At 37.7% G+C, this 27,763-nt stretch overlaps 1 protein-coding gene across 3 annotated transcripts in view; it reads left to right on the top strand.

The window, feature by feature from the left end:
• Positions 1-27,357, top strand: part of erbb4b (erb-b2 receptor tyrosine kinase 4b) — a 305,024-nt gene extending 277,667 nt beyond the window's left edge. For all 3 annotated transcript variants that reach the window (XM_084907994.1, XM_084907997.1, XM_084907993.1), the window contains exons 21-28: positions 4,522-4,677; positions 6,482-6,557; positions 8,100-8,246; positions 9,940-10,037; positions 10,855-11,025; positions 17,157-17,406; positions 18,188-18,292; positions 18,525-27,357. In XM_084907994.1, the coding sequence (XP_084764120.1) occupies positions 4,522-4,677; positions 6,482-6,557; positions 8,100-8,246; positions 9,940-10,037; positions 10,855-11,025; positions 17,157-17,406; positions 18,188-18,292; positions 18,525-19,195 (1,674 nt within the window). In that variant the 3' untranslated portion in view covers positions 19,196-27,357. The remainder of the gene's footprint in view (positions 1-4,521; positions 4,678-6,481; positions 6,558-8,099; positions 8,247-9,939; positions 10,038-10,854; positions 11,026-17,156; positions 17,407-18,187; positions 18,293-18,524) is intronic.
• Positions 27,358-27,763: the final 406 nt, after the last annotated feature.

Below are 27,763 nucleotides of genomic sequence, written 5' to 3'. Positions count from 1 at the left end.
CACTGACTACTTCCTGCTGTGAGTCACATTGGCAGACTGGACCATTTCCCTTTGAAGGCTTGTGAGCAGGTGGCTTGGGTCCTCTCAGAGGCCTGGCGGTTTGGGGGATCTGCGCAGCATCTGATGACATCTGATTTTATTTGGAGTCTGCTGGAGCTACTGTTTGAGTTTGGGGGGTTACAACTCCTAATGCTGCTATTACCAGTGGTACCACTTTGGACTTTGTATCTTTCACTGTTTCTATATTTTCTCATGCTCCTTCTTCCTGATGTTGCTATCAACAACTACAAATCACAACTCTTCTACTCATTATCAGCATCCACTATATCAGGTTGGTTAGCCAGCATCTGCTTGTCTGTCTGGAACCTTATCCTTGTTGTTCTCAACAACCTTTAGTCTCCCATCGGGACTTGGGGACTTCTACTCTGTATGCGGCAAAGATGTTCCTGCACACTATCCCAGCCACATAGTTGTGCTTCTCAGTGTATGCAGTCCCAACTTCCATCTTGTATCCTGCTATCAGGCAACTAGGTTTCTTTCATTTCTAAAGAGGTTTAGTTGCTTTCTCTTTCAAGCTTTCACGACTGCTCTTGGTCAAATGGGTATCCACTTAAACATATTAGCCTACAGAAACCAAAGGAAGCAGAAATAACACAGAGAATTAGCCAGAAAGGGAACAATGCAGTCCAAGGTAGAATTGATTTGTTGATGCTTGGTGACGGTATCGTCAATACTAGTTTGTGTCTTAAGTGCGGAGTTGTTTTAACTGAAAGATATTGTATTCCTATATTATTTTCCTCTCACACCTCACAAAAATGCTGTTACTGTATTTGTTTAATGAAATTAAAGTTCACCGTTCATGTAGGAAATTGTAACACTATGAATACAGCTTTAATTATGTGTCACCGTGTGCAATCTATAAATTCTTCCTGAATCTTTATGAGCATAAATCCACAGTGAGAAACATCACTCCTACATAAGCACAGCATGAGAATAACCTCAGGCACACATACACATACACTCACTGAAGAAAGCGAACACACAAGAGGTTTATAGAGCCTCTGTTGGATGTTCAGTCTCATTAGAAGTGTTTCCTCATGAATAACATTATTCAGGATGAATCACTTGATTATAGATTTCTCTGTGTGTGCGCGTGTGGTGGCTATGTGGGTCGACAGCTTTCTCTGCATGCATCTGTGTCTGTGTGTGTGTGTGTGTGTGTGTATCTTGCCAGAATAAACAACAGTGGGAAGTGCCAGTCAGTGAAAAATGGGCACCACCTCTCTTCGCTCTCCTCCTATTGATTTAATCTCCAGCCCTTTGCCACTTGCTGCCAAATCTGTCTTCACAAAACACATCTAAGGACAATGCCTTCCACTTGGGTTTTGTTTGCAGGCCTCTCTGAAATAGGCCCAAATAACCATGGCAGGATATCAGAATATTTTCCGAGAGAGTAGCGATTTTCTTCACTGCCATGAGGATGGTTTAGCACCTGTATAGATTGTATACCTGTAGTATCTACTTATGTCCTTTTCACCTTCACTTCTATAAATGAGATCTTCTTTGCAGCTTTTTTTAAACAAACATTCTTCCCATCAGAAAGTTTAATAAGGATGGCTGAGTTAGTGTAGATTACAGTGACACTATTTTATTATATGTAAATAAAACCTGTTTAACGTGAGAGTTACATGGTATGAATGGGTTTTGTTGTTGTTGTTGTTGTTATACTTATATTTCCTAAAATTCTGATGGGGGCATTCGAAGACTGTTCCGCTTCTAGGTATTCTAGAGATTTTTCTCCCTGGCTTGCTTTGCCATGTAAAATCTCAGTGTGCAAGGTTTAGGGCATAGGTCTTATCCCTACTGATTGGAAAGCACCTCTCGTCTGGAGGTGCGATCATAACAGAGTCTGTCTGAACCCTGTGGATTTTCTCTGGTGGCAAGCTTACCTGAAATACAGCTTCCACTACTGGCAGCAGCCTGGCTGTCTCATCCAGGTTTGCTGCAATTACAAAACCTCTGGCAGTGAGTTGTTCTCATCATGTCCACATGGGAGGCCAGTAAATGAGAGCAACCGAGTAGAAAAAGAAAAAAAAGTTTGTTCCTTACGCACGTCTGCAGCCACTTCCCACTCTGCGCACACACCATCACCTCCCCCTCTCAATCTCATCGTGCTGGCAAATTAAAATTCACGGGTTGCCAAACCATCCATTCTCTCTCCGCTGCTTAATTGTCTCGAAAATTGAGGAGATTACTGGGTGCGATTTATGTACAAATAAGAATCTGTCAGAAACCTGGCAGTGTATACATTGACATACACACAGACTCGATGAGCCATGGGCAATGACCAGCTTGGCCTTTGTCCATTTTCAATTCTACCCCTTCTGCAGCATTTTGGGCAAGGTATGCTTGCAAAAGTTGGCACAACACTGTGGGGAAAAAAATAGACACTTTCATAGACACTGAAAATCACACATTGGCATGTTTGAAATTTAATAATCATCCCCTTAGTGTATATCAGCGTTTCTGCTTTTAATGTAAATTCTGCCTTTGGGCATATGGTACATCATAACATATCAGCTCATGGATCCTGATTGTTACTGTGATTTTTTTTTTTTAGCTCTGGCACAGAGTGGAATCAGACATCATTAGATTGCTCATGTAAATAGCAAAAACCTGCACATTAGTCATGCCGTATGTTTTACAAGAAAAAAGTTTAAATACAAGTACATTGCTCGAGTTGTATAGTTTCCATTAGTCACAGTCTCAGCGATTGGGCACATTAATCTCCTAACATATTGCCAAACTGGCAGCACTGGCTGTAAGAGCAGAGCTTAAATTTGCCTTACAAGTGCTTGTTGAGCTTAGAGCCAGTAGTAAAAGTCATTAACGCTAACGCTCATAAATAAGCACTCATTTGTACAATCTGACCATGCAAATCTGAGAGATATTGATTCATTCTGATATAATAGCCAAAACAAAGAATGCACACTGTTGTACTGTAATAGTATGTTTATGTATGATATGTTTGATTACTTCATTGAGGTGCTACCTACAACAGTTATGAATCTCAGTCTCCACAGCAATTTATGTGATTTTTTTTTTACTGGCACAAATCATTATACTTTTCACGAAGTGAAATAACTTCACCTCCTGCCCTTAATTTTAAGGGCAGATGTAGGTGCATGGTGATATAGTCCCGCATATGCAGTTATTGAACTTGTGCCTGTACTGCGCTGCAGTGAATAGCTGGATGGACATGTAATAGAATTATCTGCTCATGAGAATGATTTATTATGTCAGCGTCTTATGAAAGCAGTATTATGTCATATTCATGACTACAGGTGCATATGGGTTTGTATGTAAATGTGCAGGTATGCTAAAAGCACCTGTTCTCTCCTGAGATTAAGCCAAACGAGGCAGTGTGATCATAGCCTTACAACTGTATGAATGTTATCTCACCTCTTAGACTGGTGTAGCTCAACCCCACCTATTCCCATCCCTCTACTCTCCTCCTGCTCCTACTTCTCATTTCATTCCAGCCCATTCCAGCTAAATCCAATTTGTTATGGTTTCAAATAAGGCCTCGTTTTCTCTGTCTTCTCACCACTTCAAACAAAGTGGGTTACATTATTGCTTGTCCAATTTGAAATAGTTTTCCCCTATTTTTCTGTCTCTTCAAGTCCACTCTAGCAGTGATGCACAATAGGCAGTGTAGGCTCAAGATGTGCAGCACAAGGTGTAGAAAGTGAAAAGCCTTTACACAGCTTTACGGAGATATTATATTGTAGCTTTAGGACATGGCTGGCATTTTGCTTCACGCTGAGGTTGCCTTTCTGCTTTTGTAATGATGCAAATTCTGATATCCTCTTTACCGGTGCACATGTTTGTGCACACGTGCCTCTGTACACACGGCAATGATGTTTTTTGTTTTCTTGTAATTGTTTTTTTGTTTTGTTTTTATTAAGCACTTGTACTTTTTGCTGAAAAAAATGGGGAAAACATCCCAGTGACATTAAAATTGGGATTTTAAATATTAACCTTGACAAGTAAATCTGCAACAGTAAAATGTTTTGAGGGTTTGTTTTGTTGTGTTTTTTTCTAAAGCATATCAGTTGTAAAGACAGAGCACAGGGTTGGTTTCCTAATTGTTAAGTAAATATACAGATGGAAGTGTTTTACTCCAACATTCTTGCTCCTATGAGTCCTGTTTTAATTGAAAACATGCTTATGGATACTGCCTTTGATTGCATTGCCAAGCATTTGGCAGTTACGGGGGCTTTTCTACAGTCTAGTTGTTGATTGATGGGAATTATAAATCTAAAAATATCAAAGTGGTTTTAATGATGCTGATATAAATAATTAGAAAAATTCTAACGTTGACTTGATAGTGATAATGATGACAACATATGGTGATGTTAACTTGCATGCATTTGATTTATAGACAGCAGTATCATGTATGTTGTATGCAAATGAACTTGGAGGTAAATATTGTCTTTATGTGCATCTGTTGTGTTGCAGGGAATGATGTATCTAGAGGAGCGTAGGCTCGTCCACAGGGATTTGGCAGCCCGAAATGTTCTGGTCAAATCTCCCAACCACATCAAGATCACTGACTTTGGGCTGGCTCGCCTGTTGGATGTCAATGAAAAGGAATATAATGCTGATGGAGGAAAGGTAAATCGTGACACCTCCTTTAGAAACATTGTCAAATAATGAAATTTGGTTAATTTTGGGAGGTAAATAGACATTTAATTTCCTTCTGGGAATCTGAGTTGATGATCACTGCCACACTTAGAAAAATTAAGCCATGGAAAGCAAGCATTAAACAATTTCCTGGCTGGGAAGCCTTCTTTTGCTCTAGAGAGAACAATGAGTTTTTAAATCGTAGAAGACTGTTTCGCAAGCAAAACAAGCCATCAATGCCACCGCTGAACATGTTCACCTTGGAAGTGCAGTGTACGAAATTATAGCCTCAAAAAACATAAATTAATAACTATGTTTTCATAGCTGAATGGGCTGAAGTTATCAGAGCTTGTGATTGTGAATAAGGTTGATCTAACATTAGCAACATTTGAATGTATGAAGTTGAAGACTTGTGTTGTTTATATGGGCTATTTTTTTTTTCTTTGGTCTGAAGTCTCCACTGTTTGTTTGTTCCTCTCCTTTGCTCTTTGTTTCACATTTTCCTGGTGTCTTTTGTGCTCTTCATCTGTTCCCCTATATGTGTCACACACAGAGCAGAGTAAAGCAGGCACACTCTTAGCAGAGGAGAGGAGAGGCAGGTGAAGTGAAGATAATGTTACTTGAGATGGTGACAGCTAGGAAGGAGAGTCATTTTAAAAGGGATCCGAAACTTTGCTTTGTTTTGGTTTTTTTAAGCTCAAATAGCTACTATGTAGTGAGTTTTTGAGGTGCTGATTGCCGGATTGTGTTATCTTCAAAAAGACCCAGATCAGGCATTTAAGCTAAACTAATCTGCTGCTGGCTTTTGCTCTGTATAGACTGACTGTCTCTTCTCTTCTGACTGTCAGGAAAGTGAACGAGAATAATGCAAAAGCTTTCATTTAAAAATCTCAATTTCATTTGCATTTGAACCAGACATTTAAAATATGCCAAAAATGTTTTAATATAAAGTCTGCTTTATAATTCTTTCCTTAACATTTAAATGAAAAATGCAGTTTGAATGTTGGAGTGTGTAGAGGCTGCAGTAACCATCGTGTTAGTGCTTTTTGTTACTTTTGCAATTGGTCTGGTATGATCACTTGAACTTGTAATAAGGGCCCATCTACCTCAGTTATTTGTTGAATAAAGTGTTGGTTTAGGAGATACAATATTAATAAATAACCATTTTGAACCTTACGGCTGACATTTTGTAAAAGACAGCAATACACATTAACACTAATGAGGGTTTCATATTCTACAAGAAGAACTTAGCCCATCACAAAGGACAGTTTCACTGGAGTGAAATGCTATTCTGCTCTACTGGACCGTGTTATTTACCTTTGGGGATTTCAAAACCCTGTAAACATAGTAAACAAATATATCCTTGAGGCTGTACTTACACGGAGTTCTGACCTCTTCTAATCTTTGTTTATCCTTTGCCGCTTTTGTATTTTGTTTTCAAAACCTCTTTACTCAAGAAAGTCTTTTTCATCCCTCTCTCTTCCTCTCTTTCCAGTGTCTCCAACATGGTTTATATCAGTGACGATCACTGTAGTATTTTCCCCTCAGCTGAGTGAAAGACAAATTCTGATCTTCCATAGCCCCTCCGCTCAGTTTCCATCACTGTAATAAATAGAATTTCATATCTAATTATAGTGTTAAGCTGCATATCGCCAGTGTCGTTGATGTATCTTTGCCAAAATGGTCCATTATACACTGTCAACACCCAACTAGCTGATATTTAGTATAAAAACACTTGGAAAATTAGAGTTTTCCTTAAGTATAAGTGTACTAACATCTCTGCTTTTATTAACAGATGCCCATCAAATGGATGGCCCTTGAGTGTATTCATTACAGGAAGTTTACTCATCAGAGTGATGTTTGGAGTTATGGTAAGTGTCCTTTGAATATAACAATGACAGTTTTCTATATAATTTTATTGATAACAAAGGCACTGGTTGACCTTCATCCAATGAAATGTAAATAGAAAAGCTGAAATTAAAAAAAATGGCCACAATTTTAATAAAGCACAGATTCTTATCACCTGTTTTGCAAAAAGTTTTATTGTTTCTTACTACTTTATTGTCATGTTGCCATCAATATACTAGAAACAACAATGTCAGTTGCTAGGCAGCATATGGCAGCATAATGTATCACATGTGTAATTCAACTTTTGTAGATATAAATTACATGTTATGGTCCCGAAATTAAGCAATAGAATATTTTAGTATGGTGCTTTAGGTACATAAATACTGCAAATGGTTATTTTAGCCAGTGGTGGGTGATTGTTAGGTAACATGATGACATCGTAATATCAGATGTCACTAAGAGCATTCGGGGCCCTTTAAAGTGTACCTGTGTGCCTAGTTTGGTTGCTCAACCGCTGACAGTCTAGCAGGAATTTGCAGACAAAGAAAAAAAGAAAATAAGACTTGTGTGTGTGACAAGAAATAAAGAGGGGAATAGAAAAAGGGTGCATGAGGTAGAATGTGTTCAAGGCCATCTTCATATTCTTGGTTTTATTCATTATTTACAGACAGTTACATCAAAATACATGTAGTGGGAGAAAACTATTGAAGGTACAAGGCTGTGAGGGAGAGGACAGAAGGAGCAGGAGAGGAAAGAGGGTGAGATCACGCTCCTACTGAGAGCTTGGCTCCGACTCTTCCCTGTCCATTTAAAACACTAAGAGCAGCCAAGAGACAGTGAATAGACAGTGGATGGACACTTTACTTTGAACTCATATACGTGTAGTGTAACGTGAAGTAAATTGTGATTAATAAAATCCTGAACATTATTTTAACTCATCTTTTTAGTTTCACAAGAATCAAGAACCATTTGAATGGTTGATTTTTTTTCCTTGGTGGCTAATTAGAACAGACCAGACCTGGCTGATTGGTGGGTTTTGCAATCTGTAAAAATTGCGGCGAATAAGGGAATAATTTGGGGACATTTGAGTGTAGTTTGCACAAGGAAGCATAAAACTGTTATTGGTCACATCATGAGTCTTTGCACAAGGTGTTGCTTTTATCCAAGCCAGAGGTCTAAACCCTTGTCATTTCTGCATACCTCTGGCTGACAAAGATCTTACCCATAGCTTACAATGCGACACTGTAGCAAGGTGGTTAAAAGCAGAGTCACGCCTATGTTTTCCTGTCATTTATTTATGTAATTTGCTTGAGACTTGCTGTTTTCTTAAGACATCTCTTTTTCAAATGTCTGTTTCATTAAATGAAAAAGATTTCAAAGTGCACTTGTGTTTCCTTACTCTAAAAGAAAAGGAATATTTATTTTTGTTTTCCTATTTCCACTTACTTAGTGAATTTGGGCTTTCTACTTTCTACTTGTTCTTGTTTTTGTAATTATCTTTTTATCTCTCCTTACTTAATCTGTCTGCCTCTGTGCTCATATATCACTACTCCTACATCTTTCAGGTGTAACCATTTGGGAGCTGATGACCTTTGGAGGGAAGCCATATGATGGGATTTCTACAAGAGATATCCCAGATCTGTTAGAGAAGGGAGAGCGTCTTCCTCAACCACCCATCTGCACCATTGATGTTTACATGGTCATGGTCAAATGTAAGTAAAATCTCAAAGTAACCAGAAGAACAGAAACTCTCTTTAATAAACTAAAATCAAATGCAACAAATCAAATAGATCAGAATTAATAATTACTGCTTCTACCATGTTAAACTGAGAGCGATGAGGAAACATGCTAGCTAGTTTTGAATAGAAAACATGTTTAGAAAACATTTGGTAATCGGTAGATTGCGGTTCTACAGTTTAGCCCACCTGTTTTCTTTTAATTGATCATACTTGTATAAAATTTTAGAGGACTGCAAAGCATGAACAGGTTGGCCTTAGTGGTCAGGCACTGGGGTCACAGGTGGCACTATACCCTCTGGCCACTGCTGACAGGACAAAGACTGGGTGCCAGCACCACTTCAGCCTTCTCTACTGCTCTCCAAGGTTCAGCCTCTGGCCGTTTCTGTCACCTTGGCTTTTACGGTCACCCTCAACCTGCGCCAATCTGGCAAGTGGACACAGACACGGCAGGGAGAGGTTACTATCACCTCCCTATTATCTGACTTCTTTCTGCAACACTGCACATGCTGAACAGGCTCATGTGCTCAGTGTACTTCTGAAGCTTTAACTAATTTCACTATCCTCTGCTTTACTGGCAATAATAATAGACGCTATGCACCAAGACAAAAGATAATCAATTTTACATTTGAAATGGCTTGTGTATGTATTTATGTATTCACATCTAAAGCCACATTTAACCATTTCCCTGGATACCTAGTCAGCCTGTACCCAAGGCCAGACCACATGATTGCTTTGGCATTATATCATCATGTTCACATGGAAACTGGCAGAAGAGCACATAGCTCCATATGGCCATTCTAGCGATGAAACAGTATTTATATTTAAATTTGAATAAAGAAGAGAACTTTATTTAAACTCATCTAATTAATCATTATGAAACAATGCATTCTGGAAAATGGTTTAAAAATGAAATCTTCAAAAATCTTAAGAAGTAGGGGAATATGGCCTGTTTTCATGTCATGTGACTGATGTCAAGCTTTCACAGGTTAGCTACAGTTTTTTGTTACCCAGACCTTCCCACCACAGTTGGCCCAGGGATAATCCACCACATATACCCCATCAATACACGAGCAAACACACCAGACTCTACTATCACCACCACTTAACAGCATAATGGTGTAATACAGAGCTGCTTTGAGTGCAATTGAAACCACCATCATGATAGATTTAACCTACCATATCGACCAGTCAGGAAATAAGTTCAAGTTCAGAATAATTTCAATTTATCACTTTACGTATAAATACCTGTTCACAATGAATTATTCACTCTGTAGAGATAGTTGCATGTCAAAAAATAATGCTTGAAAGATGATATCAAAGTCTAATTATTGTGTATTATTATGTAGCCTTTAATCCAAAGCCTCAGTCTATGGAGGCATTACCCTTGACACCAAAGTAGGAAGACCACTCAACTGCACTGCCAAATCTCCACTGACACCTTCTCAACACATTGTTCCTAATAGTTAAATGGGGGTAACAGTAAATTTACACAGGAACAAAAAACAGGATCCTGATGGGGATAGATGAAGCTTCAAATTGAATGTTGACTGGGAAAGTTATACACATCAATAAGATGTATAGATGGCATCTCCACCCCACACACACATTTGTTATTTTTATTTGGAACATCATATTGTTAAATATATAATAAAGAAATGCCTTTCAGGCTGGATGATTGATGCAGACAGTCGACCCAAGTTCAAGGAGCTGGCTGCTGAGTTCACTCGAATGGCTCGAGATCCCCAAAGATATCTGGTCATCCAGGTAGGTAAATTGATGGTATTGGAATATGTATGTTATCTTTATAGTGTGTCTTTGGTTACTGTGTCAGTTTTTCATATAGAGAGTTTTTCTGTTTCCCATTTCTTTGTAAAAGAAAAAAAACATGGACTTTGCTTATGTTGTGTTAAAATAAGTGCTCATTCAAAAAAGGTTTCTCTAAGTAACACAAGTAAAACAGTCATGAAACAAATCTGACATTATCACACTTGTTATTCTGATATTTTCAAATTAACTTCAGTGAAATACAAGCTGCAGAGGCTATAAAAGTGTTAAAAATAATAGCTAATATGTTATCAGAATAACAAGCTGGACCTCACTCCAAACACTCTCCGTCCAATAATATATCTATTAATGTCTACTTCCACCCCATACACATTTGTTGTGGTTTCTGTGCCCCACCCTCCCTTTCTTGTTTCTCTGCATATCCTTTCTCAAAAGTATCAGATGGATCTGCCCAACCTGAGAGCTAATGACAAGGCCCCAAACCACAGTCTCTGACTTAACTTGGTGCTTTATCGTCAATAAATGTTTTTCTCCCTCCCCTCACTTCCAACTGCTGACAGCAGATGGCCGCCCCTCCCTGAGCTTGGTTCTGCCGGAGGTTTCTTCCTGTTAAAAGGGAGTTTTTCCATCCCACTGTTGCCAATAGTGGGTTTTGGGTTGTTTTTTTTTGATTGTTGGGATTTTCTCAGTTTTATTGTAGACTTTGTATCTTACAATATAAAATGCCTTGAGGCCATTGTTGTGATTTAGCATTATATAAATAAAACTGAATTGAACTGAATCAAACTTTACTCAGGGTGATGATCGCATGAAGCTGCCCAGCCCCAGTGACAGCAAGTTCTTCCAGAGCCTCTTGGATGAGGAGGAACTAGATGACCTGATGGATGCTGAGGAGTACTTGGTGCCCCACTCCTTCAACATTCCCCCACTGGCATACACTCCCCGCACAAGGATGGACTCCAACAAGGTATTTTATTTCAAGCCCCCTAATACAATGTTCAATATGTGGAAGAAATACTGAAGATACACTTACATTGTGTTATTAAGGTGGATCATTATGCAATGTGACTGCATAATGTGTTTTGCGGTAGAAATAGATTGTTTAAACTTGGAGGAATTTTTAAAAATAGCTTAGACTTAACAGCATGTTTTCATCTTAGCATGTCAAATACTGCTATTCTGGCAGATGCCACTGGCATCTGTGCTGTGACAAGAGAGATTAAGTCCACATTTGGAGGCTAGAAGGGTGGTGGTGGTGAAGTAAATCACAAGTTTGCCAGCCAACAACTCACGGTTTGTCTCCTGTTTCAGACTTTGTTCTGCGTTGATTTCACTTAATAATTAGTTTTAGGTTTTGTAGTGGCCCTGGCAGAACCACAATGGTGCAATAGGCTTAAGAAAAGGCTATGGATTATGGTGTAGGTTCACACCCCTTCACAATATCAAGCGTGCATAAAATGTAGGGATGGGTATTGATAAGATTTTCACGATTCCGATTCCAGTTTCGATTCTGTTTAACGATTCGATTCTTTATCGATTCTCTTATCGATTCTTTTTTTTTAAAAAAAGGAGAACACTAAGGTCGATTAGCTTAGAATTTTGTTTTATATCTTCTCTTTGAACAAGATAGAAATTTAGGAGTAACATGGCCTTACAAACCCAACAGTGAGATCTTAAGAGATCCACAGCCTATGGCTCTTCCATGGGGTGTCACAGGGTCCCCAGGAAAAAAAAATAGTAAATGTAAAATAATAAAATAAATATTCTTCTGTAGCAATAACAAAGTATAACATAAATTATTCTGTAGCAATTACACAAGAATATCCAGTAATGTCCCTGCCTACAATTAAACACATTCACTTACCGAAAATCGGGGCATCTGCTGTGGCAAATGGGTGCAAGCCTTTGACCACAAACTTAGTCACTGCTCGGTGACATTCGTCTATCCTGGCCTGAAAGGAGACGCTACCGGTAAACTGCAGCGAGAACTGCCAGCATCTGAGCCAGCCAGACTCTGTCTCTCTCATCATTGTCACCTAAATGCACAGTAATGGCAGGTTTTGTAATAAGGCAGATCGCGCTAACATAATGCTGTTAGTTGATTATTTACCTGCCGCATTAACGGGAGAGGACGTGCAAACGTTACCGCTGCTGCTGGGTTGAGATTCACGAGTCCGGAGCGGAATTAAAATTACGACATTCATTTCAGGTCATCGCGTGTTTTGTGAGCAAATGCTTTTGCATATTCGTAGTGTTTCCTCCCTTAAATGAAATATCTACTTTGCAAGTATTGCAAGTTGCCCTGTTGTCATCCGTTCTCGTAAAGTATAACCAAACTTTTGAGCGTTTGAGCCGCCATGTTTCCTGCCAGGTAAATGACGCTCCGCAACGTGGTGACGTCATTCGTGGCGACTGGAATCGATAAGGGAATCGTTTGCAAAAATGGCAAACAATTCCAAGGAATTGAAACAGTGGGAACCGGTTCTCAACAAGAACCGGTTTTCGATACCCATCCCTAATAAAATGTTCAACTAAGTTTCTTCTGTGTATACCCAGCTGGCAGTGGTGATAAGAGCAAATAGAGTTCTTAAATGACTTGCTCTTGTCTATGTAAAATATCTAAATAGAGCTTTAAAAAGATGACAGATCTGGTTAGCCAGCTGGTTGAACATGTGATTGCATTAGCCCTTCTAATGTAGTCATTGTCAAGATGGATGGGCTATTGATCTTAACTGTTTTTGATGTACTCACTCAACAATTAATTTGTTCTTGTTGCTCTGTTTTTATCAGAATTTTAAGCTAGAAGTAACAGTGGTAATAGGAGGTGCCAACTGCCATTAGTCACAATGGTTTTCTACATTCTAGACATCTAACCCAATATTTTAGTGTAGTTTTCAGTTCACTGTACTGTTGTTGATGTCCACAGATTTTCCTACAAAAATATTTAGCTGGAATATTTGTAAATAATTTATTAACATTGTAAACAAGATTAAATCTATTAAATGATAAACTGTAAAGTCATAAAGCTTGAAACCTCTTGGAATAACCTAGGTAAGCCAGTTTGTGTTTTCCAAGTAAATCCCTTCATTAACACTGTAAGGAAGACTGGTGGCCCAACCCTTTTTCATTATTTTTGTTATTACTTCTTTAATGAACTTAAGTTTTAATTTGTGTGTGTTTTTTTTTTTTACTTTTTTCATTAAATTTGTTTCCTGTCTTTTAATTTGACATGGTCTCTGGATTACCATCTCTTATTACCAGTTCTTTCTAAGCATAGTAGGAGTGTGGCTGGTTGAAAGATGAAAAATTGGACAATATAGCAAAAGTACTCAATTCATTTAGATGCATTCTAAAGTGATATGGGAATGGTTTTCTCAGTGTAATGCAAGATTATTCTGTTCAAGAACAAAAGATTGAGGCCTTAAAACTGCACTCACACAGCTTTCTCGCATTCACTCCCATCTGTCTCTTGCTGTCCAATTCTCTTTCTGTTTTCCTTCGTCTTTCTCCTTTGTGAAACTGTTGTAATTGCCTTCTTCTGAATTGGAGTTTACAGCTAGATCTTCTCAGTTCTTGGACTGTTCAAATGTTCATGGTCTCTCTTTGGACTTAAATCCATCACAGCACCAGTCACACAGCCAGAATTCAAACATTTTGTATTCCAAAATCCCCCTGTGTTTATGTCAGAATAAAAATACCCACTGAATGCCAATGAGAGACATGTCTCAAACCTGTTTTAGTGCATTTCAGAGAGTGAATGATTATGTATTTGCCTGATGTGTATATATATTTACAATCCCCCTGCTGTTCCCTACTATTGCCTATACTTTTCTTCCACTACTGGGCCTTTCTTTTTAGTTTGAATGCAAATAACTTCATAATAATTTAATTTCAAATAGGTTGATTATTCTAATGAACTTGATTATTAAAACACTTACTTATACAGCCATATTTCACTCTATTATTGTGACTCATAACTGGAAGAAATTTGTTCTGCACTTGCTTAAACAGACATTGCCACCATACTCCGAAATGTCATTATGAAAATGCATGCTAAGATTGAAAACTATTTGGCTTAAAGGGATGAAGACGTTTAGCCTAGCCAAAAGCTTGTGCTTTGATAAAAAGGTGAACGGGGCACTTTACTTCACACTGGATTAAGTCTCTGTTCATCTTCAGGGTACAAAGTAATACAGCTGTGCATGTGTTTGAATATGATTTAAAGAAACTCCACAGTTTTATATTTGTGTTAAGGTTAGTGATTGATTTTTTTTTTTTTTTTTTTGATGAGTGATAGGTATAAATGAGGATTGAAAGAGGGAAATTTAGTAGATATACCTGCAGTTACACTGTAATGAGAAAACAGCATGAGCTCTAAGGCCTCAACTAATTGCTTCTGGCTTATAATGTAGAGCACTAGATGAGAAACTGGGGAAGACTCCACATGTAATATACCAGGAAAAAAGAACGATGCTGTTGCATACAGAAAATGAGAATGGCCCTCAATTCTGCCCTTTGAAGTTCCTGAGATTTCAAACAAAGGTTTGGACAAAATATAGCAGTAGGCACAGTTTTGTTTAAAGCTCCTATTTGCTAATAATTGCATTGCTCCGATCTCTAAGTTAACAAAAAAAAAAAAAGGAAAAAAGAAAAGATTTACATGACTGTGCGACAAGAGCCAGATGTCACCAGTAACTGGGCACTCAGTAAAAACTTTATTGGAATAACTTAGTAAGCTTGTAAGGAAGTATGCTCATTTCCTGCTTTAGATTTGTATTTGTGGACTTCACTAAATTATTTTCCATAGTTCAAAATAATTTTCTCCTACAATGTACTTTGATAAAACTCCTCAATTCACCGTCTGTCTGAAAAAAGGAATCTAGCTTCTCCCGCTTTAAGGACACTGATCTTTTAAGACAGATTTCTACTGATTTTGGTATGGTAAACAAAAGGTTCACTGGGTGAGATGTGTGCCTGTGATGAGCGTATTATGGATCTCTCCATCAGTATGTACCTGTCTCTGTGTGACACCATATAGACCCAAAAGAGAAAAGAAATTGTTGGAAACTGGGCATTTAGAGTATGAAGCCATTTGTATCTTAGATACAAACCCAATTCTGAAAAAGTTGGGACACTTTATAAAATGTAAATGAAAAAAGTTGCAATAATTTACTAATCTCATAAACCATATTTCATTTACAGAAGGATACAGAAAAGGCTTTTTGCTATTTTATGAAAAGTATTAATAACATCTCAAAAAAGTTTAGATAGGGGAATAAAAAGCTGGAAAAGTGAGCAATATTAAAAAGAAACAGTTGGAGGACCATTTTGCAACAAATTAAATTAACTGACTACAGGTCAATAACATGATTATGTATAAATAGAGTATCTCGGGGGGCAGAGTTTCTTAGAAGTAAAGGTGGACACAGGTTCATCAATCTGGGGGAAAAAAGTGCATCTAAAAATTGTGGAACAATTTCATAATAATGTTCTTCAAGGAACAATGTTAAAGACGGTGAATTATTCTTCATCTACAGTATGTAAGATCATTAAAAGGATAAAAAGGATCTTGAGAAATCTCTTGGACGTGGACATGTGCACATGGGACAAGAGTGAAAATCGATATTGGATCATGCTTGTGATCTTTGTGCCCTTAATGCACTGCAAATTAAAAATAGGTCAGACTCATAGAAATCCATCCATGGCTCAGAAACACTTTCACGACTGTGTACACAGTTTGCTGTGCTATTCAGAAATGCAGGTAAAAGCTCTATCATGCAAATAAGAAGCCACATCAAAGCTTTTTTTAAGGTGGACTGAAACAAGGCAGAACGCAAATCAATATTTGAAATTCTTTTGGAAAACACGGAACCCACATCCTTTGGACAAAGAGAACAGCTTGTATGCATGCAGTTCTGTATGTAGTTCAGAGCTTTCACCAGCTAAAAACATTTGGCGTGTGGTGAAACAAAAAATACGAACACAAAGAAGACCTAGGACTGTTGAACAGCTGTAGTTTATATGAATATGAGAGAGAGAGATAAAAAGAATGGGACAGCATGCCTCCCCCAAAAGTTCAGCAACTTATATTTTCTGTTCCCAGATATTTACAGCGAGGGGATCCTGTAAACATCGTCCTGTACTTATTTTTCTTAAAATGATACATTTTCCCAGTTTAAATATTTGATGCAGGTTTGGTTCTGAATAAAGTGTATGTTCATGAGATATGCAGATCATTGCATTCTGTTTTTAATTTACATTTTACACATCATCCCAAATTTTTCAAAATGTTTATTAATCATATGCAGACCTCATTATCTGGTAATTTAGCCATGTTTCATCCACTATTATAACAATTTTTTTAGTATTAAATAAGGTAAATAGCCGGAGGTCCACTTTAAGGGAAATAAATTCCATTATACTGTTGCCGTAAGAACACAGACCACTCAGACATAACCTGAGGAAAAGTCAATAAAACAATAAGTTAATAAAAAATTTAAAAAAATAAAACTTGCTGAAAATATGGGGGAGAAAAGATAAACCGAGTAAAGCACTTGCTGAGGTTCATAAAAGCCCTTTTTTGTTATTAGTGTAGACACAAATGCACACAGCATGACATTTCTGATATGGCTACTTAAAGACTTGCTGCATGGAGCCTTTTAATTAAAATCCTTTTAATTGTACTTGGCAGTCATGCTGCCATATCATTGTTTGGCACTGCTGTTTGTCTCCCCTGCCTGTCACATTTTAATATTGCAGATGGATAATAGTACAAAGTACTTCAATTGTCACTTTTACAATAGTCTTTGCCTTACTTTTTTTGTTGTAATTTTTATATTGTTTTTTGTGCTTTTGTACTTGTACCACACCAGAAAATCAAACTAGTTTGTAGACAAAAGATTGGAATAGAAACGGTTTCCCCTTGAAGGTAATGAACTTAAAGTTCATTGACTTCGACATTAGATTTTAGATTTTAAACACAATTTGCCATTAATCTCTCATCGTATATCTGTCTTAGTAAACTGATTTTCTTTGAATTCAGTCTCACATTCCTGTACTATCCTAACTGAACCCTTTCTCTCATTTACTTCTACTCAGAACCAATTTGGCTGTCAGGATCCCAGTTTCAGCATGGAGGATATGCTGGCTGCCGTGCCGAGAGTGATCTCTGGTCCCCCTGTTTCTGGAAGTTGCCTCGCTCCACAGGAACTTGCCTCAGGAGGAAAAATAGTTGGTGGATTTGGCCGTGGTAGCCAGGATGACCCCCGCTGTAATGGCACTCTGAGAAAACAGGCATCCCCAAGGTCAAGCACCCTTGAGGCTGGCTCAACTCTCACCACAGTGCAAGGTAAAGTAGAATGACATTCAAAAGCAGCGGTCATGGGATTAAATTCAATTGAGGGACTCTGAAAAATACTTTGGGTTGCTCATACCAGTAAATTGTGAACAAATATCAACAATATCATAATGTTTTGTGTTTTTGTAAACATTACCAAACTCTACATGAATAAACTGAAACTTAATGACATATCCTAAGAATTCTTTGGTACAGTTTATTTATTTTAAAATCTGGTTTGATTATAATATGTAAAGAGAGGATTCGCGAAACAAAATCAGCCCTCATTTTATTTTTAGTCACTGAGCCTGAATGTACCACAAGGTGACGCCATAGCCAGTGACACAGTGACAAAAATGTCATGTCACAGTAGACAAGATAGGTGAGATCGGAACAGAGAAAATGTCCTGAATTATTTGTTGACATTGTGACTCAAGTTATTCTTTTCTACGTTTTCCCTTTATGCTTGCTGCCAATATTTGTTTGGGTAGGTAAAGTGAGTTTAACAATGCAAGCGTGTCTATAACGTCACTTCATTGGAGAAGTAAGAAGTGAAAGAGATGAGTGTAACATATTGGTAATGGCTGCGTTCGAGCACTAATCGGAATCCATGTACTGTACGGTCAGCCCATGAAAAATAAAGATGTCATCCCTAAATCACCCAAATTAAAGTTACTTGGCTACAGTTATAGCTCTGCCTCGGAGTTTATTAGAAAATATATATGGATCTTGACATAAGGTTTTCATAATAGCATACTTTAAAACTCTCTCTTGCTTCCTTTCCTCTTGCAAGGCGGAGGTGAGGACAGTAATGGACAGCGTTACAGCGCCGATCCCACTGGTCTTTTAGCAGAGCGAGGAGCAAAAGGCAATGCCATGAGAGACAAGAGCAATTCAGGTTACTCTGACAGTTTTGAATGTCTTCATCAAATTTATAAATGTTTGGATAAAATGAACTAAATGACATAGTTTGTGTTGTGATACAGTACTTATCTAAAATAATATATTAAATGTGTACCCAGTTCTTTTAAGGGTTTGAAAGCATCTGATATGCACACTATAACTTACAACATTCAATAACAGAACTGTAGAGACCTTAGCTAATGCTAATATCCCCTTTTTGTTTCCAGATTATCTCATCCCTGTAGAGGAAAACCCCTTTGTCACACGGCGTAGGAATGGAGATGCCCACACAGTGATTGATGGAGCTAGCTGCCACACTCTGCATTTGGCTGGAGCCACTGCTGCCCCCAAAAGTCAATCCACTCATGGTGATGATGAGTATGTCAACGAGCCACTGTACCTGAATACCCTCCTCAACGCTGGGGCCAAGAATGGATTGGCTAGCACAGTCTCCATCTCTGGCTCTGGATCCTCTGTTGCACAATCAGTACTGCAGACAGTCAACCCACCAACATCAAGCCACACCATCTCCTCCACTGGATATGTGGTACCCCCTGGCCACCTCCCCCACCCATCGTATCCATCACACACCCTGCATCCGGGGCATTCAGGACACACTCTGCACTCAGGCATTACCAGCAGCACCATTATGTTTGATAAGAAAGGCAAGAAAGCCACTTTTGACAATCCTGAATACTGGCAGCACAGTCTCCCTCCCAAGTCCGCACTGCACAACCCTGAGTACCTGCAGGACTGCAGCACACGCTTCTTCTACCGCCAGAATGGACGCATTCGCCCTGCTGTGGCTGAAAACCAGGAATACTTGTCAGAGGCTGCTATGAAAACAGGCAATGTATTGCCACCCCCTCCATACAGACAGAGGAACACTGTGGTGTAGTGACCCACCTGTAGCACATTAGCGATGAATAGAGGGGTATGGGTGGGGATGAATGGACAGTAAACAGTCCTCACGTTTCCATGCTGTTCTTCTCAAACTGGGTTCTTCTTTCACCTTTCCTTAACACTTCTCTTTGTCATGTCTGCTAATCTTGTATTCTCACTCACTGGTTTTGCATTTTCTATGACAAAACTATAATAACATTCACTAACGGCCTCTTTTGTTACTTTGTCCTTGGCCCCCAAAGCAAACACAGACATCTCTTTGTGGTGTATTATTGTCCTGGAAAAGAAAAAGTCCAGTTTTTTTAGAATCAAAATTGCACACAAATAATATTAACACAATCAAAGATGAAAAGAGGAGGAAAAAATAAACTGTGGTTAGCCCCAGCACGGTTATTTCCATGACCTTACATGTCTTTCTTTATACACCCTTAAATCACTGTTCACTGTCCTTTTGGCACATTTTCCATCCAGCTAGATGCACACATTGTACTATTCACACTACTGCTATTGCTTGGGTGCAGTCAATCAAATGTCCATGCACATAGAGTTGTGTCATGACTTACCAGCAAACCTGCAGTCATGCTGAAAACCCCAGATGTGGCCTGCATGCCTGCCGTCATGCTGCTTTGACTTTTACGTTTCACTGCACCAGTAATGAAATTCAGACATTTATCACACACATATTTCAAATCATACCTGAAACACGTTAACATGCCTGTAGGCTTGATACACCTACAATAACCACACATTATTTCATACATGCACACTGACAGATAAGTCTGTCGCCACTTGAAATATGTTCTGAAGGAGAAACAACATTAGACCTTGTACTTGAAAAAGACAATGTCGATAATGGCAGCCAGAGTTACAGCACTAAAACGGGCCAACAGGACGGTACATACCGCCACAGCTGTGATATCACCTGGTACCTGATTGAGCAGCATTTGACACATTGTTGCCACGGCAAGTTTGGATTAGAAGGTTGACTGCTCACAAGATGACCCTTTAAATTCCACTGTAATTTTCCATGCTGTTCCTCATCTTTACCAATCTAGTCCGAGTAGCGAACAAACCGCACAGTTCAATGTTACCTTCATGAGCTCATGTGACTGACTAAAACATTGGTAACTGCAGTAGAAGAGATTTTATTTCAGTGGAACCGGTGCTTAAGAATGGACAAATCTTTTAAGAGGTACAACAACATGTTTCTGGAGAAACACAAACTGAGGGGGAAAGACGGTATTTTAAAATCTCTATCAGAGTATAGCGGGGGTATTTTTTTGTTTGTCTGTCTTTGTTTGTTAATCCATCAGGGACCTGTTTATTTCCTCAACTTGTCTGACAATGTACTGTATTTGATCAATAAAGGGATGGGGTAAACAGCACAGTAATGCAGCCACGAAAGAACGTTGTGGAGATGACAGAAAAAGGAAAACTCTCCATGGCTGGAAATAAGCCAATTACATGTCATCGCCAGACAGACACAAGCAACGAAAAAGGAAAAGAACACCTATAGGAGTTTTTTTTTACCACTCTGTGTTAATACTGTTGTATGTAATAAAAAGAGAAAACTAAGAAAGTCACTATCTGCCCTTACTCTTAGGTATAAGATAGCTAAAGCAAGGGTCAGCTACATTATTACCCTGTAACAAGTAAAAAAATTAAAAAGGGACATTTTCTGTCTTGGTGTTTGACATTGTAAGTTATCACTAAATCTACAGTTGGCTAGCTTGCTGTACTCATACAGTACTGCCAGATGCCACATTAAATTATGATGGAGAGTGCTAGCATCTGTCGTCAAATGACTTTGAAGCCTAATTTAGGTCGGGGCTGATAATTTATTAGCACTTAACACTCTGGCACAGCCAAATTGCGTTGGTGTTATTCTCACTATAAGCAACAATTCGTGCTATTTTCTCCAACACACTCCAACTATCATTTACAGTGAGATAACACCTGAGTTTTTTGGGTTATTTTGCTTCTTTTTTTTTTGCATTTAACTAACAAAGAAGCATTCTGTAAAGAATATCACTTTGGGCTGACAGTGACATCAACACCAGGGGGAAAGAAGCTATAAACATAAACATGGTAGCAATATTTAATTTGAAGGATTCTTCATCGCTTTTGATTGTTTATTTATTACATTCAAGAGATTCAAGGGATATTCTAGTGCTTAGATTTTGTACTTCTAATGTTCTGGGATTAAAGTGATTAATAAGAGGAGGTGTAAAAAACCACCATCAAATATGTTCAATTTTAGTTTTGAGTAAGGGTCACAAATGTCAGCTACATCACCAATAACGCAACTCTAGTCTGCTTCATAAAACACTTCTTATATTCCTTCTTCCTAAATGTGTATTTCCTGCCAAACATTTTTGTTTAAGGCATCAGTGATGAGATCACCAGAGATATTTTTCTCAGCTTTTTTTTTTCAGATGCAGAGTGGTAAGCAGTAAGTAGCTTGAGCGTCATAAATAAAACTGGTGACCTAGCCTTTAAACCCTGAAAGATATGATTAGCTTGACTTAATTTCAATAACATTTACAATATCACAGCATATATATGTGTGGTATTATAGAGGGGCGAAGCTGCCTAACCCCTGTGCATGTATCAGTGCTGAAAGAATACACAAGCACAGTTACACAACGTTGTGCCTCAATATTACAGATTCAGATGAGCGGTGCCGATGATTTTCTGTTCAAAACGCAGATGTTGCCCTGGCACAGCATTTCTCCACCTCTCAGGTTTTATGGAAATAATAATCATCCAGTAGAGTTCCAGCTGAGGCACAAATTTTTAAATCAAAAAGGGACATCAGGCCTATTGAAATGTAATCATAATGGAAGACAGATTAGTCCCACAATACCACAATAAGAGCACTCATAATAAATGCATCTCAACAGAAATGTGAATTGTATAGTGAATTTTATCATGTTAAGTATCACTTTGGCCTTTGTTCTGTTAGAAATCTGATCTACTGTCTTACACTTCTGAAATCATCAAGTATTCTGATTTACTATCATTTGAATATACTCTTATGTATACATTATTTGTCCTAATTTATGGAGCAAAATTGCCCCCTCTATATTTTTTACAGATTAATGTCAGTTATATAAGTCAATTTTTACCATTACCCGTAAAAAAGCAGTAGTGCTTGTGGACTACTATATGGCTGTGTGTCTAAGTGCAGCGGTAGCAGTTGAGAGTCACTGTAAGGCTTTGAAATGGCTCTCTGTGGGAAAATACAGCCAATCTTGTGGACGAGAAAACTTACTGGTGCTCTCAGCCAGCAACCATCACAAGGGGCTTTTAGCTTTTTGAATGCTAATTCATCCACTTTCCCTTGTTGTTCTGTGGGGAAATCATGTTACCCAACATCTCACCCAGTGCACCAGCTGAGAAACCCTGAACGACAGGCAATAGGTTGTAATCCTGCAGCGAGGTTAAAACGTAGGTATTAGCATTCAAGAAATGTTACCCAGTCAATGCATCAATGTTATAAAAGCTATGAGGGTGGAAGATGCAAGAGCACTGAAACTGGCAGAGAGGACCAGAGTTAATTGCCATTCTTTTTTTCTTTTTTTCCTCCTCTGTGGTAACTATAGAATTCTTTGTAGCAAACACTGTCGTGCGGCTGAAGCAGTGAAAAATGAAAAGCAGTCATTATTGAGTGAACATAACCAGAGGAGTCCAGAGAGAAAAAGTGATCATGAAAGACGTTAACATGAATCACAGCACAATGTGAACGATACAGCAGTCTGTAATGTTCTGCGTGAAAGCTTCATAAGCGTAAAGTAGTAAAGGAGCACAATGACTCCCTCTCAGTGCTGACTGCTAATTCAGTAAATGAGCCTTTTTGGTAAAAATTTGTATTTATATTTCATACTTTTGTTGAGTATTAAAAATGTAATTATGTTTTAAGTTGAGTATAAATTTTGTTTTACTATAGCTTTTGGTCTTCAGGGTCTCATTGTGATTTTTTTTTTTTCTTTTTAATAAGTAGCTTCATCGTCTTATGCCTGTCATGTTGTCTAATACAGTCACAGTAGGGAAAACAGTGGTTGCAGACTAGTGGTGCAACGGATCAAAAGTCTCACGGTTCGGATCGGATCACGTTTTTTTCGTCACGGATCGGATCAGCAGAAAAAAAAAAAGAGACAAAAATTTAACTCGCCATTTACTTATTTAAGTATTTTTTTGCCTATTAACAACACTCAATTCAAGACTCATTCCACGCAATTATATAAAAACAAATTAAGGTGCAATATAGGGCAGTACAGGGCTTTCTATCTACCACTCCGCTGTGATATAATGAGCGGTCACAGTCACGTAGCTTTCCGTTGCCCTGGAGGTCCATTTGTAGTTAGGGCAACAGAAGATGCCTGGGACAGCTCAGCCATAACTTTAAACATTTCCTGCTCATACATGCTTGGAGCGATCTTGTCACTGAAGTGAACGCGCGACAGGATATCATAGCGTGGCTCAAGCACGTTCATCATAGTTTAAACTAGTGCTGTCAGCGTAAATCTCGTAAACGGGGTAACCTGGCAACTACATACAATCTGTTATAATATGGTAACTGTGAAAATCGCAAATCTGTTCGCATATACAACAGAAATTCATTTGAAGTACTTACTTTCAGAGTTCAACCAGAGCCTTACTGATCTGAAATGGAAATTCAGAAATTCCTCTACAATTTTTTTAGGAATATAACCAGATACAACCAGTTGTTTTGAGTCCCCTATAACAATGAGACCTAATTAAGATGATATGCGCCCATCGATGCAGACTGACTCAGATTGATTACAATATGGTAACAATCTTTCTGCATTTTTAAATTACCAGTTATTTTCAAACCTTCCCCAATAGAGGTGATTATGGTCAGTCTAAGGGGCAATGTCACTGTTTGGACACGCATCATCTCCCACCAGGTGACATTGCAATTCCGTCACAGTTGACAGTGGTCACCGCAACAATTTGTAATCAGTTGCCGACTACAAAAAAAATTCATGCAACTTACCAAGGAGTTGTTTTCAGACAACCTACTATTGAACTACAATTGGCTGTCTGACACCGTTTTCACAGTATCTGACTTGTTAAGATTATTTTGTTTCATCTCAGCCCATGATCAACAGCTGGCAGGTTTGACCAGGTTTAACCAGCCAAGGCTATATATCCAAAAAAGGCTTTGCTACTAACCCCATGTGATTAAAATGTGTCTATTGTCAATATGAAAAAAAGATAAAGTTTACCATCTACCTTAGATTATTTACACACCGTTATGTTTTTTTGCTGGTGTTAATGTTTAGGGTAACATTATGTAATTAATGTCAAAACATAATGCGTTAGAAACTGAGTGGTGCACATGTAACTGAGAGTGGGTTACTGAAGGCCCCAAATAATAGACCAGCTAGTTATATTAAGATCCATCAAGCCTAGTAATGGGGACTATGGAAGGACAGCATATCTCTAGTATTTGCTTTATTTCTTTTTCATATCATTAGAATATTTTTTACAGTATAAGGAAATTCAGTACACCAATGGTCTGAGTGGTCTGGTTGCATTACATTTTAGATATCAGTTTTTGTTCAGTACATAACAAAAAAATAATTTTTTTTTAAGGCAAACACAATGCAGCTGACAAACATAATCTATCATTATAACAGATGTTGCTATTTTACACTGATTCATATTTGTAAATTCTACGATGCCATGACAAATTTGGGTAGGTGGTTAAGTAAGCACAGTTTACAATGTACTGAACTGATGGTAAAACTGCACAAGGGAACTAATAATTTTCTTTTGAAAATACATTCAGATAATAGATTGCTAAACACTTTTACCACGGGAAAAAGTAATAAAAAAATTTATAATATTTTTATAGGCAGGAATAGGGTGGCCAGGTGCAGCTGTAAATAGAACAATGATGCTTTCTTTTTCAGGATTTTTGTTTTTTATTTCTCCTTTCATCATTGCATTAGTAGTGATCTACTGTATTTTATCATTTCTTTGGGGAATATCTTTTCTGTATGTATATACATATATATACAGTACATATATATATATATATATTCTGTAAATGTAATTTGAGCGTGAACTCTGACTTTAAAAAACGCTTGCAGGGTCTTCTTGTCACCCCCTCCCCCAAGCCATCATTCTCCTGTAATGTGTGACTGTGTTTTCCACACAACTTTTGTGGATTTTGTGTTTCAACCTTGGCTCTTGCTCACTTTGTAGGAGTGATTTTTTTTCTCTCCTTTTTTTAAATAATGGGTGTATTATTACCAACACTACATTTACACACATCTCTCAGTATTATTCACCTCTTGAGTCTTATTTTTTTCAAGTTTTTGTACACTTTTAAAATGTTGTCGCAATACTAATGAATATTCAGTATCACATCACCCTTTTTCAACCTTTTCCTAACTAATGCTATTAATCCACCAGTGTCTCTTTAGGAATTTTGAGAACCTATACAATACTTTAATTTCCATTTGCAGTAAGTTCAGTGATTCTTTTACATCCATTTATTTGGGAAAATAGTGGTTGAAGGGTGTAGCAAAATCATGTGTACCCCCCAAGAGTGTTCTCACAGTTTGGATGCTGAGATGCTGGCATTGCACTGCTTGTGCCGGTTAAGTAGGTACCTTCTGTTTTTAAATGAAGCTAATATTTTCAATTCACTGGATTTTTAAAGGACTTTTGTGAAGTTAGGCACACAGAATACTGCAGAATAGTGCACAAAGTGTCCATTGGCATTGGAGCCTTGATGCACTGGCCATGACAGTACTGAAACAAGCCTCATTCCCAACTCATATGTGAAAGCTCCTTCTAAATTTTCCATAGGTAACTTTAAAGAATCATTTTGAAATGTTGAGGATTCGTGTTGTAAAGGGGCTTGTCAAAGTCTGAACATCTTGTGAATTTAACAAAGTAGCTTTGGTGTTAAAACCTAATCAAGTAAAAGAAAAACAAAAAAAGTGTTGAGTATGAAGCATAACTGGCAAAGCTTCCAAAGATTCACTGCATCACCATCTTTCCTGCCGCTTTTTTTTTCCCAAACTGGACTGTTAACTCCATTTCCAGTATTGACATGATCAGTACATTGAGGCACTAATACCAAAGATTAAGTTGTGCATATTTCTGTAATGTCAAGGGTTTCTGACAAAGCAGCAGCATTTGAGATTCAGTGGGGTGTATTTAATTGTTACGATTATGTTTTCCTACAAATAACATCTTACAAGACATCAAAAATAAATATTTACTACAGGTATTTTTGTATTATTTTTACCATGGTGGATTGGTCATGACACCTAATATCTAATGTGAATAATACCACCAAAATCATCATTGTGGCATTGTAGCAAATGTGTCAGTAGCAATCAAGCAGTGCAGTTCATTCTGACATAATGTTTATGAACTGAAGCTCAATGGTCCATTAAACTTAGGATCTAAATCTCGATCCTAAATCTTGATACCTATGGAAACTGAATGGATGCACAATTTTAAAATTAGATGTATAACTGTCTGTTGCATTATTTTACCTATTGAAAAAACACAACTTGCATTATTTATGCAGGAAATGAACCAGACAGCTCTTTTTGTTTTGTGCTGTTTTCTGATGACACTGTATAGTTTACTAATGATAACTACTGAGAGCTTGTTCCTAAATTACTTAAATGTTTGTCATAGTTTTTGTATATTTACACTACATTTACAGACAAATATGGGCCAATGACACACTTGTGTTGAGATAGCATATTTGCATTTGCATTTGATGATTTTGGTGGCAATCCTACCATTTTGCAACGTTCAGCACTTACATGTATATCTGGGAATGTGGTCAGTTTGGAAAGTTCCTCAAATGCCCTTGAATCTGTTCATTAAATTACACTGAAGTTAGGAAGAAAGTAGGTTCCATCATTAAATGAGCATAAATTATAAGTTGTTTGTATCGATTCACTAGAATGATTGAGAACTTAGTTTTATAGGCCTGCTTTGTCACATTTTACCAGTTTTAAATATTTCTTTTTACTGGTTAATTGACACCCTTCCCAAGCTAATACATTTAAATACATATTCCCTCTGTTTTGTTACATGGATCTGTCAAAAATATATTTTTAATTCAATATGAATAAAGATCAGTCAATATTTAAAGATGAATTGTGGTCATTTTCTAGACTTTAACAGTGCTTTCCATAAAGTCCCAGCTGGCACACACTGGAAAAACTTAAATGGAAATTAAATCCATCAAAATCTTTGGCTTATATTTAACAAAACACTGTTAAATATAAGCCAAGTGGTTTAAATATAATGTTTCGAAGACATCTCCAAATCAGTTCAAATTCAGTGGTTTTCTTTTCACTTGAGATCTTTATGTCACTGATCGCTCTTATTAAGTGTTATTATGTTTTCGGTTTTTTTAGCAGAAAATAATAATTCAGTGTGTTAATTATCCAGAGTTTCTATTGGTTTTCTGTGGTTACCTATTTTTATCTCATTGTAGCAGGGATTGAGTGATTCTTCAAATTCAACCCTAATAGTTTTGAGTGCCCTTGCACGT

Source organism: Perissodus microlepis, chromosome 16 (genome assembly GCF_051167445.1).
Source record: "Perissodus microlepis isolate ML-2025 ecotype Zambia chromosome 16, ASM5116744v1, whole genome shotgun sequence".
NCBI lineage: Eukaryota > Metazoa > Chordata > Actinopteri > Cichliformes > Cichlidae > Perissodus > Perissodus microlepis.
This window is presented reverse-complemented; position numbering and strand designations above follow the sequence as displayed.